Raw genomic sequence first — 15,499 nt, forward strand, 5'->3', positions numbered from 1 at the left:
TGATGCTTTGATATATGTACACATTGTGGAATGGCTAAACCAAGCTAATTAACATATGTATTACCTCACATACTTATAATTTTTTTTGTGTGAAAAGGGTATAGAGAGCAGGTTTTGTCTGTTCCTACTGTGATCCCCTGCAGAGGAGGAGAAAGAGACCTATACTGCTCATCAGTGATTTTGTCTGTGTTCTCATAAAACCTTCCCAGAAATGGTAATTTTTTCTTTCTTAAAACATTTCAGCTATACAACTTGACAAAGTCAATCTTCAGGGATATTGTGCATGGTCTCTTCTGGATAACTTTGAGTGGAACAGCGGATACAGTAGCCGGTTTGGTCTTTTCCATGTTGACTTTGAAGACCCAGCTAGACCCCGAGTCCCTTATACATCAGCCAAGGAGTATGCCAAGATCATCCAGAACAATGGGCTAGAAGGAAATCCTTAAGAAAGATGGCTGGGAAGTGTCACCTGGAGAAGAGTCCTCTGCTTCTGGAAAGAAAACCAACTTCAAGTTGCCTCTGTAATCAACAGCTCATACCAGTGGATCTGTGATTAAGAAGTGTGGCTGTGTAATGCCTGGGGATGTATTAATTATAGCCTTGACTTTAATGGTATTTTGATCCATAAGGTTTGGAAAAAGTAGAATAGAAAATCAATGAAATTGATTTTTATATTAAAAAATCAGGTAGACTTGGAAACTTTAAATCTTTACAAATTTTTCTAGAAAAAAATAATGCAAAGATTATAAAGATAAGATGCTCATGATTAACAACTGTAACAGAAGACCACTTATTATAAGAATACTTGTTTATGAGCTTACTTATTCTGGTTACATGAGCGACTTTTGCTTAGTAGATTCAATACCGTGTGATACATAATTTTTCTACTGTTTAGCTTTAAAAAGTCCAAGTTAAAGGTTAATTATATTACATAGTTATGCATTCTTTTCAACAAAGGAATTAATTGATAACCTGTATTATAAAATGTATTTGTTAATATATTTGGCACATATCTTTATCTGTACTTGAACAAGCACATTTTTCGCTTGCCTCATGAACTTTTGGATAATAATAAAATAATAAAATAAATTAGACTTTGAATGATACAAAAGGTATTTGAGTATTAATGTTTGGCAAAAAAGAGATTCCTATTGTAGAATGACACCTGATTAAAAAAGCAAAGTAATAAGCAGGGCATGGCTTCTACTTCTGGGTATTTAGAAAAAAAATTAGATACTTAGAACTTCATGAAATAAATACATGACTTGAATGACCAACATGAGCGTGAGCAAGGGTGAGGTGAAGAATCATTACATTTGTAGCTGAAATGTCTGAGATGTATATGGGGTTGATTGGAGTTGGGAATTTTACTGAGCTTCCTCAGTAGGGGTCAGTAGTAGATGCAGGGCTCCCTCTGGTCTCCATGCCTTCTCTCCAACCAATCTATTGCATATGTGAAGTTTGGACCCTCACGTCCGTATTTCAGTAATATTTACTAAACACCCATTTGTGTATAAGCCTTGAAGCTAAGAGGTAAGTATTTTCATCCCCATTTTGCAGACTGAGAAACTGAGTCTGTACTGTTGTGTATCTTTCTCAAGTCGCATTAGTACTTGTTAACTGGACCTGGCACTTCCTTGGTATCAGCCCTATTCTCTGTCCAGCACACTGTAGGTTGGGGTGCCATGAAAGTCTTATGCATTTTTTGAAGAGAGGAAAAAGAAACAATGTTGTGGAGCCATCTTAAAAGAAGAGGAAGTGGGGAAGGTAGTTTTCTGTATTCTCACTCTGCTTCCCTAACGAAACAGAGCATACTTTTGGGCTTTTGGCCATGAGCAGATGCTATGTCACTTTTTCTTTTATAAACTGTGGTCAATTTCTGGATCATTTTCATGTTCATAATCAGGGAATTATTTACAGCAGAAACCACATTCTCAGTAACTTTGGACAGAGTGAGAAAGAAATGGTCGTAGTAGTTCAATAAACGTGGATGCACTGGGGAAAATTATATTAAGATTAAAATGGTATACACAGGAAATTCTATTACATCTTTACCACTGGTTTGTTATTTTTATTGTTCAATGAGACATTATCTCACAATTTGTGTTCATTTAAGAAGCACATTTCCAAATCTTATTTCATTCCTCTCCTATCCAGCCTGTCTTTTTCATTTTTACCATGTATCTTATTTACAATTTATGTGCCCTCTTATATTATTTTGCAAGACAACTGAGTTTTCCTTTTAATTAGGATGTTGCTTTGAATATTACCTATCCTACAGGGCATATTTACAAGTTTTACAACAGTACAAATGAGCACTGTATTTTCGTTACCAAAACCAGAAAATTAATATAATGCTGTAAATGAAACGATCTGTCACGTTCTGTCTACCAGGTGAAATAAATATTCTAGCTGGAGCGCCTAAGGTTTCTCACAGTTCTTTGGCCTTCTGCAGTTCTCTGCTGGGTTTCAAAAGCCAGTTCTTTGTCCCAGAGATGGATCATACAAAGGGTGCTTCTCTATGCCATGAGGTTAAAGGTGATGGGGGTAAAGATAATCCACCATCCAAAAACCTAACAGACCCTGCAGCATTTCAATTAATGTTATTTTCAAAGTGCTTGTATTAGCATTTGAGAACAGGATTGATTGGCTTTTGCTTGTTGAGAAACCAGAACTTGAATTCTTTAAATAGAAAAACGGGCTCGTAAAGCACGTTTTATGTCTTTTTTTTTTTAATCTAAAGGGAAACTTGGATATTACAATGATGGAGTGGATCTACTTGTATGTCTTTATCTCTTTATTCCTTGCCTTTTTTTTTTTTTATAAGAGTGTGTACGCATCTTATTTACATTCTGGGGATTACTTTTAAGAGAATTATTATTATTATTATTTTGGTTGTTTTTATTTTAGGGCAAGTCATTTCTGAATTGCTAAAAACAAACATAAAATAACAGTACCCTATTTTCATTTTTGATGTTTAGGGCTTTAGTTTTATAACTCCTGAGAATGCTAGAAGGAACTGTCCACCTAAGCCCTTTATTGAATGAGAAGATATGAGTTGTCATTAAAAGAAACCCTGTAAACTAAGAAGCTGGCAACCTTCGTATTTGGCAGTGGAGGTTTCTGTGTTCTGGGAATTTGGATTTGGGCTATAGCTTTTAATTATTTTTATGAACAAAGGAATAATGAATACAGTTGTAATATACTGAAAAATGTCTCCAACACTGACTAACCAAAAAGTAGATTTATATGATAATTCTTAAACACCAGTTCTATTACTCAGTGCTAGGCAGAAAGAAAATAGAATACTGAGGCTTATTACTGAGAGAGCAGAATATAAATCAAAGCTGGTGGAATTAACACTGTTTAATTACCAGCAATACACCTCACCTGGAGAACACATATTCATCACTGATCACAATATTTTAGGTTCTAGTTGTCCTGGGAGGGATAAAGTACAGAGAACAAAGCATGATGAGCTTTAAAAAATGAAATTAGAAGAAATTTTGATATAGAGACACTTTATGATGTCCTTCAGAAATTGGGTTATGGCAGTGAGAAGGGAAAATAAAACGTATAACTGCAGCGGTAGGTGAGATGGGAGGTACAGTTGTAGTGCCGTGGTAGGGTCTTGAAGAAGAGTAATTCCCCACTGTGAGAACTGAGGAGTGTTTGTTGAAGAGAGTAGGTAGGGCCTATTGTCCCAGGCTTTCCCAGTGTTTGTATTATGTGATCTTGCCTGAGTGGCTGTTAGTACCTGTGTATTAGTCCATTTCTATTACTAATAACAAAATACACAGAACTGGGTAATTTATAAAGAAAACAAAATTTATTGCTTACAGTTTCTGATGCTGGGAAGTCCAAAGTCCAAGGAACACATCTGGTGGTGGTGACTGTAATTCAACGGTCTCACATTGCAAAGATGTTAGAAGCAGAGAGACAGACTCTCCTTTTAAAGCACTCAGAACCACACCCTTGACCACCATTTTTAATCCATTCACTATGGCATAGTCCTACAATCCAATCACATCTTCCAGCCTCCACCTTTCAATTATCATAATAGGATTTCACACCCTTTTAACAGTCACAGTGGGGATGAAGTTTCTAAATACATAAAACTTGGGGGAAACAATTCAAGGCTTAATGAGTTTTGGAGGGACATAATTCAATCCACTACATTCTGCCCCCTCCCCCAATTCATGTCTTTTCATATGCAAATAAATACATTCATTTCATCCCCAAAGTCTTAACTTGGTTCAACTCAAGAGTCCAAAGTTCAAAGTCCCATCTGTGATATCAATATAAATTATCTACTTCCAAGATACAATGGTGGGACAAACATAGGGTACATATTCCCATTCCAAAAGGGAGAAATAGGCCAAAAGAAAGGGATAACATATCCCAAACAGGTCCAAAACCCAGCAGCGAAGGCATTAAATCTCAAAGATGGTTAATCACGTACCTTGACTCCATGTTCAATTCCCTCTGCATGCTGTTGTGGGGCTTGGGCCCCCAAGTCCTTGAGCAGCTCTGACTTTCCTGGTGTCAGGCCACACTTTAGCTCTCCTACGCTGTCATTCCACTCTGGTAGCTCACAAGTCTAGGGTCTCCATGGCGATCCTGTTCTCACAGCTCCACTAGGCATGGCGCTGTTGGGATTTCTCTGCTGCAACTCCAACCCATTTCAGCCTGGCATTGCTCTGGTGAAGGTTGCCTGTGGTGAATCCACACCTGTGACAGATCTCTTCCTGGGTCCCCAGGCTCTTCCATACATCCTTTGAAATCTGGATGGAGGCTCCCAAACATTCACAGCTCTGGCATTCTGTGAGTCTTGCAGACCTAACACCATGTGGATGCTGCCAAGGCTTCCAGCTTGTATTTTTCAAATTTGTAGGTCCAGCCACATCTGGGGCCAGTTTAGCTATGGCTGTAGCAGCCAAAACAGTGGGGGTGCTGGTGATAGAAGCGGCTTCCCGAGGTGGCCCTGAGCAGTTAGCCCATGGAGGTTGTTCTCCAAGATCATTTTGTCTCCCTAGGCCTTTAGGCCTGATATGGAAGGTGTTGCCCCAGAAGTTTCTGCAATGTCTTCAGGGCCTTTCCTCCTTTTCTTGATTATCCCCTGTTTTGTGTTAATCTTCTTAGTACTATTGAATTTTTCTTCTGAAAATGCAATCTGCTTCTCTACCACATAGCTGGGCTGCGAATTTTCCAAATCATTACACTCTGCTTCCCTTTTAAATCCTGGCTTTATGTCATGCCTTTGCTGCCATAACTCAGAAAGACTGTTACAAGCAGCCATGCAGCTTCTTTAATGCTTTGCTGCTTAGAAATTTCTTCCACCAAATACTCTGGATCAAAACTCCAAAGTTCCAACTTCCACAAAGTCCAAAAGAAATGCAGTCAAATTTTTTTGCCAGTTCACAGCAAGGGAGATCTTTCTGCCAGTTTCTAATAAACTCCATCTTATTTCTATCTGAGACCTCCTTAAAATGGTCTTTACAGTCCATATTTCTATCAGCATTTTGCTCGCCACCATTTAACCAATCTCTAAAACCTTCCCTGATTTTCTTGTCTTCTAAACTTTCACCAGCATCTAGGCTTTTTCTAGCCTATGCCGCCAAATTCCTCCAGCCTCTCCTCAACACCTGGTTCCAAAGTCGTTTCCACATTTTCAAGTATCTGTTATAAGCAACACCCCACTCTTAGTACCAATTTTCTAAAGTAGTCCATTTCTATTGCTTATAACAGAATACATGGAACTGGGTAATTTATAAAGAAAACAAAATTTATTGCTTACTGTTTCTGAAGCTGGGAAATCCAAAGTCCAGGGGACACATCCAGTGGTGGCAACAGTGACCCAGGGGTCTCACATTGCAAGATGGTGGAAGCAGAGAGAGAGAGGGAGACAGAGAGAGAGAGACAGACTCTCCTCTTCTGTTAAAGCCCTCAGAACCATGCCCCTGACCACCATTTTAATCCATTCTCTACTGTACATTCCTACGATCCAATCACCTCTTCAAGTCTCCACCTTTCAATTACCATAATAGGATTTCCCACCTTCTTAACAGTCACAGTGGGGGCTGAGTTTCTAACACATAAAACTTGGGGGACACAATTCAAGCTTAAATGAATTTTGAGGGGGCATGATTCAATCCACTATGATCTGGTACCAGGCAAAATAGTGTCATCATTAAGAGTGCAGGCTCTAGACCAGTTCACCTGGATTTAAATCCTGGTTCTAATGTTAGCTAGCCAAGTGACATTAAGCAACTTACTAAAGTTTCCTGTGCCTCAGTTTCCCCATCTGTATAATGGGGATAGCCTTTCTCACAAAGCTGTTAGGATTGTTAAGTAAGCTGATATAATGTGTTTAGAGCAGTTCCTGGAACATAGTAACAGCACAGTTAGTGTGAACCATTATTTTTAACTCTGAAACTTGTCCGCACTGATAAGCAATTTGTCAGTTACAGTTCAGGTTTTCCTACTCTGGGACTACCTCAGGTTTCCACAGAGGTTTCTGTTCGTGGCATGTGCTCTGATAAGTTGAGATTTACTGTTTTGTCTGTCTGTCTGTCCAGTTTCTTCAGCGGTGGCTTTTTTCTATGATCTTAATTCTCTGATGGACCTAAGAAGACATATTAATTTTCAGCTTGTTTGGCTTTTTTTTTTTCTTGTCATTAGGACAGGAGTGATGACTTCCAAACTCTTAAATGCTGGACCAGACTCTGGAAGACACAATTACTTTTATTATCATTAGAGTTGAGGGTGTCCAACAGCTGAATCAGTACATACTTATTAAACTAAACTGTGCAATACTTTGTAGAGATGCAATACTGCAGACAAGACCATATCCTCTCCGAAGAGTCCCATGGACTGGTTGGGGAACTAGGATAGAGACATGAAATGATAACAAATGATGCCAGGTGAATTTCTCAGAGAGTGAGAGCTGTATATGTGAGCTCTCTCTCTGTTAGCTGGGGTGCACAGGGATGGGAAGGGAAAGGAAGGGCAAGAGAAGACACTACAATATAAAAAATAACAGTAATAATAGAATAATAAAAAATAAGTAAAAATATGGAAGTAAAAAGGATAAATCCTGTGGGATGTGGGGGGCAGTACCAAGATCAGTTCACTGTAGGGAAGAGAATGGGCAGACTGGGACTACAATGTGGGGCATCTCTGATGTTCTTTCAAAGAAACCTTGGTTTTCTCATAGAGAGAAGGTGAAAGTTTCAGAACAGGATGATAATGATTTAAAAGTAACATTTTGAAGGACAGCAAAGGAGGTGATATGTCAAAACCAGATAAAAAGCTTCTTCTGACAGATTATAGTTGATATGTTAAAGGCCCTATTTGTGGTGGCAAGTGCATATATGAAAAGTTAATGTAAAGTTATAATTAATGTATGAAAAGCACATGGGAACTTAAACGCAATGCTGTTTTGGATCAGATCCTGGAACAGGAGGAAGAACATTATTAGAAAAACTGGGAAATCCAAATAAAGTCCATAGTTTGATTAATAGCAATTTACCAATGTAAACTTCTTAGCTCTGATTAATATCCCATGGTTACCTATGGTGTTTCCATTAGGGGAAGCTGGGTGCAGAATATATAAAACTCTCTGTATTCTCTGTGCAACTCCTCTGCAAATCTAAAATTATTTCAAAATAAAAAGTTTAAAAAGTGTACATGCGAAGAGTTAATAATACATCCAGAGAAAATGTTACATATAGGTACATATTACAGTCTACATATTCAAAGATAAAAGAGAGGAAAGAAATAACCACTGCGAATGCCTTGATATTTCCTCTCACTGTCTCTGGATTGTGGTATTATAGCTTCTTTATAACTTGTTCCCACATTTTCCACTCTTGTCCTCTTTTATTACTAGAAAAGCATTTTTTAAAATACAAACTTCAGTGGTCAAGGTGATTCCTTGGATGTTTGGATAGCAGAGATGAATAAGTAAGCAATGGCTCTGTAGGGAAACAAAAGTACAATTGATAGAAATTGACTAGCTTACACATCACTCCATCTAGGTGCCCATCATGGCAACAAATATGTTTACATTCTTGTTACAGTTTTGAAATATTTAAAAATTACTTGCTTCCTCTACTCTATAACCACTAGTTTATATCTCTGTCACACATTTTCTTTTTCTTTGACCAACATCTTCCCAATCCCTCCCTAGCCCTTGGTAACCACCATCTTACTTTCTTTTTTGTTGTTGTTGTTGTTGTCTTGGTAAGGGGATTGCAACCCTTGGCATGGTGTCACTCGCACTGCGCTCAGCCAGTGAGTGCACCGGCCATTCCTATGTAGGATCCGAACCCGCAGCGGGAGCGCCGCTGCACTCTCCCGAGTGCGCCACGGGGCCGGCCCTTACTTTCTAATCTATGAGGTCAACTTGCTTAGATTCCACATATAAGTGAGATCATGTGGTATTTGTTTTTCTGGTCCTGGCTTATTTCACTTAGCATAATGTCCTTTAGGCTCATCCATGTTGTCACAAATGACAGGATTTATTTATTTTTTTAAGGCTGAATAGTATTCCATTGTGTATTTACGCCACATTTTCTCTATCCATTCATCCATTGATGGACAGTTAGGTTGATTCTGTATCTTGGCTATTGTGAATAATGCTGCCTGGATTATTTTGAAAAGATAATCTTCAAGATCAGAAATGTTTGTATCTGCTTGTTCAAGCCTGTTGTTTAAGCTATCAGTTGTGTTTTTTATTTTGTTGACTGAATATTTCAGTTCCATAAGGTATGCTGCATTCTTTTCCAATGTATTAATCTCTTTGTAAATTTTCTCCTTCATATCCTGGACTTTTTTTTTTTTTTCTCATTTCGTTATGTTGTCTTCTTGTATCTCAGTGAGTTTCCCTAAGATTGTTGCTCAGAATTCCTTTCCCTAGGATAGTTCCTCAGAAGGAACTATGTATAGGGTCTTGTATTTGGGAATTACTGTATTCTTTTGGTGGTGTCATATTTTCTTGGGTGTTCATGTTTCTAGTATCTCTATGTTGATGTCTAGTTATCTGGTAGAGCAGCTGCTTTTTCTATTGCTCTGGAGTGGGTTTTGAGGAGAGAGATGTCTTCTTTTATTTCCAGTCTCCACTAGTGATTCTCCTTGTGTCAATGCAGTCAAGTGTCTGGTGGGCCACCTGCAAAGTGGCTGTGGCTACTGCTGTGGCATTGAGCCACTTTTGCAGCAGCCATGGCTGTGGTGGTCGCAGTAGTGTGCCACCTGCATGGAAGTAGTGTTTTTGGTGTGCTCCTTGCCTGATTCTGGCTGAGAAATGCTGCCTTTGGCTCCTACTTAGCACCCCAGGTATGCTCTGCTTCCTGCCTGCTTCTGGGTAGAGGGGGCTGCCCTCAGCTCCTGCCTAGGACCCTGGGAATGCTCTGCTTCTTGCTTGCTTCTGGGCAGAAGGTGTTGCCCGTGGCTCCTGCCTAGGACCCCACCCAGTTATTTTCAGTGGGCTGCCCTGATGCACAATTTAGCCACACTGCAACCTTAGAGCATGGATGCTCTATGTCTTTGAAACTTCAGCCAATTTTCCATATCTTATAACTAGTCATCTTACAGAGTAGCAGATGTTTTATCCTTTCCTAAGACTACAATTTCCCATGCCAAACATTATTTTCTTTCTTATATGCTCACCCAGGCCATTTTTTAAAAAAAATCCTGTCTTCTAACGGACTTGATACTCTTCCCAGCAATGACATTGGCCAAACCAAAATTATTCCCATGATTAAAGTTTTGCATTTCCAGTCATCTGTTGAACAGATATGATGGTTAAGCTTGTGGACAGTATCACATAAGCCAGGGTTGATGGCAGCCTCACATTTTATGGAACATGTGATCTTCAGCAATTTGATTTTCCTTTTTTTTGATTTACATTTTCTCCATCTGTAAAGTGAGAATTAAAATCAAATGAACTATTTTGTAGGACTGTAGTGAGAATTAAATGAGATGATAGATATGATAACTTAGAACATTTTCTATTACGTGATCATTACAATGCTCATTAAGTGGTACCTATTCTTATTTTCTATTAACTTTAGCGTTAAGATCAAACTTAGTAAAATAATTTAGACAATCAACTCTTGCTACACACCTGCCTTATTCCTTATTCCATCTATCTGCACTACAGCAATTGTTTTTTGTGAAGGGCATCCACTGGTGGCTCCAAGAAAGCAGCTCATCCTTCTTGCAGTGGAAGTATATCCTTCCCTGTGTAGAGTTCAAACCCACTGCTCAGTTTCTCTATTACTTTCTCAGTCCTCCTTGCCCAGGTGATGGTGGGCTACTTTCTAGAAGAGTGACCACCTCCCAAAGCTATTGCCTGTTGAGTGATGACTTACCAACTGTCCTGCATCAAATATAATTCTGTGGTGGCCTCCGTATGCTTTTTGTGGGTTCAGATTCTATGTCATGCAGAACCAAAAACATTTTATTTAAAATACCACTAGTATAACAACAGAAGATTGGTGGAGAAATCACAGTGTTTTCTATTCTTCTGAAAACATTTCTCTTTTTGCCTCCCTGTAAACTATACCACATAGTCCTTATTATTATTGCAAGATGAAACTAATGAAAAGTTTGGCTAAGAATAAGCATTATTTTTCTTCCCCTGTGTTTCATTTTTTTTTTCAGTAGAATGCATCCCTGAAAACCTTCCAGATTCTCTACCTTCTGATCATACTATTATAATTCTGCCCAATGGCAAATTTCTCCTTATTGACTCTAAATTACATTTAATCCTGTTAGGATCACTTTTTATTGAAAGGCATGCATTGTTATGGCATTGACAGGAATCCAGAAGCTGAGATGCCCAGCCAGAGGAAAATAAAATCTTGGAGCTTTCTAATGATTGTCATTTTCATGCTGGGCCCAGCTGTGTAGCCTCTTGAAGGATGTAGAGGATTGGGGTGTTAAGTGCAGATTATGGTGGGCTCCCAGGCAGTGTGGGGAGCTCTCCACCACAAGAAAATAATCTTTTGAGCCCAGTGGACTAAGAACCAAAGGCCATTTTGAGCTAAGACAGTATAATTCTATTAGTGAATAGCCCTTGCAGGGGGAAATTGCCTCTGTTAAAATCTGTGCACAAATTAAAATAACAGGGCTAAGGGGGGAAATATCTCTATAAAAGGCTTTATGACTCCAGTGGATAATAGTATCCTTGTCACATTAGGATCTGGGAACCCAAAGATATGGGATATTGGAGGTTTTTTTTTTTCTTTCTTCTTTCTTCCTTTTTTTTTAGCACAGCATATAGGCTGTCTTTTCTCATCTTTAGTCTGTGCAAACAATCTGTTCTTGAGTGCTTATTTGATTAATTTGAATGCTGTGCCAAAACATTCTATTGTTTCTCTTTAAGTAAAAGTAGAAGATAAGGTCTGCATGTCATTGCTGTGTATTGACACCACATAAGATTGACGTCATGTAAAAGCTCCATTTTGGCTAAATGTATTGAATATGATAGTTCCCTGTAATTTGCATGGAATTTTGTGGCCACGAGTCCTGTTGATATTGCTGTTTTGATATGGTGTGTAAAATTTATTTAAATGTGTACTTGTATTTAAAAATAGATTCATTAGAAAAGGGTAAATAGAAAAAAAAGCTGTTAGCACAAATGTTCATTTTCTAGGGTGAAAGAATTCAGAAGTCCCAAGGACAGTAACCGTTGAACAGCTAATGCCACACATCACAGCTCTGCCTGCAAGGTGAGCCCTCCTCATTTTGGATGGCAGCTGCACATTTCAAGCTTATGCTATGTTTCCCTAATTACATGATGAGGACAATGTGAGCAATGGGCTGTCATGTTTTTGAAAATTGTGCCATGTAAGTAAATAAAGATGGTTTATAATTCTATAAAAGGATAATGACAACATTTATTCTAGAATTAAGCAATAATGAAACAGACGATTCTTTGAGCTCTAGCTGCGGACTAGGGAATTTCTTATCAGTACATCTTACTCCTAACCTACAGCAAAATTAAGATAGTAACCAACTGGTTTTATTTCCTCCTGCCCTTTTCCCTGCCTCCTTCCTTGCCTTCTGCTCCCCTGTCTTCTTTCATTCCTCTCCTTCCCATCACTTTATCTTTTCCTCATTCTCTTTCTCTCTCACTCCATCCACTCACTCACTCTTTTAGTCCCTATTCAAACACTTATTAAGAACTCATTTTGGCTCAGGCATTGTGCTGGCACTGGGACTACACTGTGACCAAGACAGAAATAGCTTTGGTCCTCATGAAACTCACAATTTTATGTGGCAACAGAGCTGGATTACCCAATAGGAAGACCAAGACCATGCTTAGCGCACTAGCAAAGGAGGAGTCACCCCCCACCCCTGGTCTTTTAAATATTAAGCTTAAGGATATCATCAAGATGGCTGATTGGAAGCTCTTAGCACTCCTCTGCATCAACATGCACACACAAAACCCAAGCAGTGAGTAAACAGCCACATTTCAAGTAATATAACAAAAGGAGAGCACTGGAGAACAGAAAAGAAGCATTAAAAATCCTGTAGAGCATATGTCTTGGATTGAATGTCCCCCTGAAACTTAATCCCCCTATAACTGTTGAGGGCAAGAACTCCTATTATGATAATCGAAAGGTGGGGCCTTGAAGGGGTGATTAAATTGATTGTTTAACAGTGGTCATGAGCATGGTTCTGAGGGCTTTGAAAAGAGAGCACACGAGGAGCTCTCTTTCTCTGCTCCACCATTTTCTGTCACGTGAGACCCCTGCATTGCTGTAAAGCCATGACCAAAGAAGACCCTCACCAGATACGTTGCCTGGACTTTGGGACTCCCAGCCTTTGAAAGTGTAAGCAATAAATCTCATTTTTTAATAAACTGCCCAGTTCCAGATATTTTGTTATAAGCAGCAGAAATGGACATATATTAAGCAATTATCTTTGTTTTTGTTTCTCTTATTCTTTGTCATGTACCATAAGACTTATTGAGTTGATATGAACATTCAAATATTGTTAAATTTATACCATAGTATTTGCATTGAAGTCATGGGATATCAGGAGAAAGGTAAATGTCATCTAAAGACTTTACCTCCTCTTCTGGCAAAGGGATTAATGCATTTTTGGTTGTTTTAAGGATAGTTGCATCATGTTAGGCAAAATTATGATGTTATTATCCCATTTGAAGATTAAGTGTGAATTAAGGAGACAATTATAGACAGCAAGTTGACAAAGGGTGGACTTGTGAAGGTTAATTCTAGGTGTCAACCTGATTATATTAAGGAATGTCAAGAAACCTGGTAAAGCTGTCTTTTTAGGTGTGAGCATGAGGGTGTTTCCAGAAGAGATTATCAGGTCTGCAGCCTGAGTGGACTCAGTGGGAAAGATCCACCCTCAATATGGGTGGGAGCCATCCAATCTGCTGGGGGCCCAGAGAGAACAAAAAACAGAGAAAAAGGCAAATTGCTCTCTACCTGCTGGAGCTGGGATACACTCTTCTCTTCCATCTGTGGACATCAGAAAAGCATGAGACTCTTCAGCTTTTGGGTTTCAGGTCTTACACCAAAGACACCATCGGTTTCCCTGGTTTTGAGGTCTTCAGACTTGGACTGAGACATGCTACTGGCATCCAGGTTGCAGATGGCCTGTCTTGGGACTTCTCTTCACAATTATGTGCGCTAATTTCACTAATAAATCCTCTCTCATATATTTATAGCATCTCATATTGATATCATCTCTCTGGGGAACCCTGACTAATGCAGCACAGAAACCCAGGATGGTCACACAGAGAAGGGAAGGAACCACCCTGCCCCTGCCACTCCATCCCCATGGTTTGGATAAGCAAGAGGACCTCAGCGGGTCCCATTGTCACCATGGACACCTGCAGTCTTACTGGAGACTCCTGAAGTCCTCACAGGCTCTGAGCCCAGCTGAGGAGCTCCCTGGAGTCCACACACATAGCTACCTCCAGAGAAAGAGCCAATGCTGTGTCCTGTCTCCTCATGGCCTGTGCTCTGTGCCATCTAGTACTTTGTGCCATCTTGGAGCTGGAGCCATTGCTAGAGTGTCCTGATCCTGAGGCAAGTAGCCATTGCCTCCCTTCATCCCTGAGGCTTGGCTGCCACTGCACCATGCCTGCCCACTGGCACCCCATCCATGACCAGAATTGCTGCTGCGATCTACCACCTAGGGCTAAGCTACTGCAGAGTTGGTCCATCCCAGCCACTGATGCACCCTCCCTTTAGGGCAGAGCTGAAGTGGTGCCCTGCCCCTGGGAATTTGGAGCCTCAAACTAACAGCAAAGTCATGCCCACAATGCTGCAGCCAAGGCAGCTCCCCATCTGTATTCATCTGTTTTGTGTTGCTATAACAGAATACCTGAGATTGGGTAATTTGTGAAGGACAGAGTTTTATTTGGCTTACAGTTCTGGGACAGTTACATCTGGCATGGGCCTCAGGCTGCTTCTACTCATGGCATAAGGTAGCAGGCAGCCAGCACATACAAACAAATCACATGATAAAAGGAAGTGAGAGAGAGTAGAGAGAGACGGACTCTCTTCTCTCTTCTTTTAAAGCCCTCAGGACCATGCCCTGACCACCATTTTTAATCCATTCATATGGCATGGTCCTACAATCTAATTATCCCTTTGGGGCTCCATCTTTGAATTACCAGAAGTTAAGTTGTTATCAGTTTAACATTGTAGATTATAACTATAAAATATTTTCTGCAAACCTCATGGTAAACACAAAACAAAAGACTACAGCAGATAAACAAACAGTTTTTAAAAAAGGAATTAAAGCTTAGCACTGTAGAAAATTACCAAATCACAAAGGTAGACAACAAGAGAGGAAGTAAGAATCAAAGGAGCTACACACACATACAAAAAAAATAAAACAAATAACAACATGGCAATATTAAGTCCTCACCTATCAGTAATAATCTTGAATGTAAATTGATTAAATTGTTCAATCAAAAGACATATAGTGGCTGAATGGATAATAAAACAAGAGCCAACTACATGCTGCCTGCAAGAGACCCACTTAAGGTATAAGGAAACACAGGCTAAAAGTGAAAGGATGGAAGAAGATATTCTATGTAAATGGTAATCAAAAGAAAGCAGGAGTGGCTATACTTAGATATAATAAAGTACACTTTAAGTAAAATACTGTTGAGATAGACAAAGAAGGTCATTATTCAATGACAAATGAGTCAATCCATCAAAAGGACAAAACCATTTTAAATATATATGCACCCAATATTGGAGTATCTAAATACATAAAGCAAATATTAATGGACATAAAGAGAGAAATAGTTAGCAACACAATAATAATGGTGACTTCAATACCCCATTTTCAACAATGGATATGTCAACCAGAAGAAAATTAATAAGAAAGTATTAGACTTGAGTTGCATTTTTGAATAAATGGAACTAACAGAGACATATATAGAACTTTCGATCCAACTGCATCAGTATGCACATTGTTCTCCAGCACACACGAAACATTCTCC

The 15,499-nt window shown here is 39.2% G+C and overlaps 1 protein-coding gene across 1 annotated transcript in view; it reads left to right on the plus strand.

The window, feature by feature from the left end:
* LOC134386585 (cytosolic beta-glucosidase) overlaps positions 1–446 on the plus strand; it is a 119,272-nt gene extending 118,826 nt beyond the window's left edge. The window contains exon 5 of the mRNA XM_063108792.1: positions 244–446. Coding sequence (XP_062964862.1) covers positions 244–446 — 203 coding nt within the window. The remainder of the gene's footprint in view (positions 1–243) is intronic.
* Positions 447–15,499: the final 15,053 nt, after the last annotated feature.

The sequence above is a fragment of the Cynocephalus volans genome, chromosome 9 (assembly GCF_027409185.1).
Source record: "Cynocephalus volans isolate mCynVol1 chromosome 9, mCynVol1.pri, whole genome shotgun sequence".
Lineage (NCBI taxonomy): Eukaryota > Metazoa > Chordata > Mammalia > Dermoptera > Cynocephalidae > Cynocephalus > Cynocephalus volans.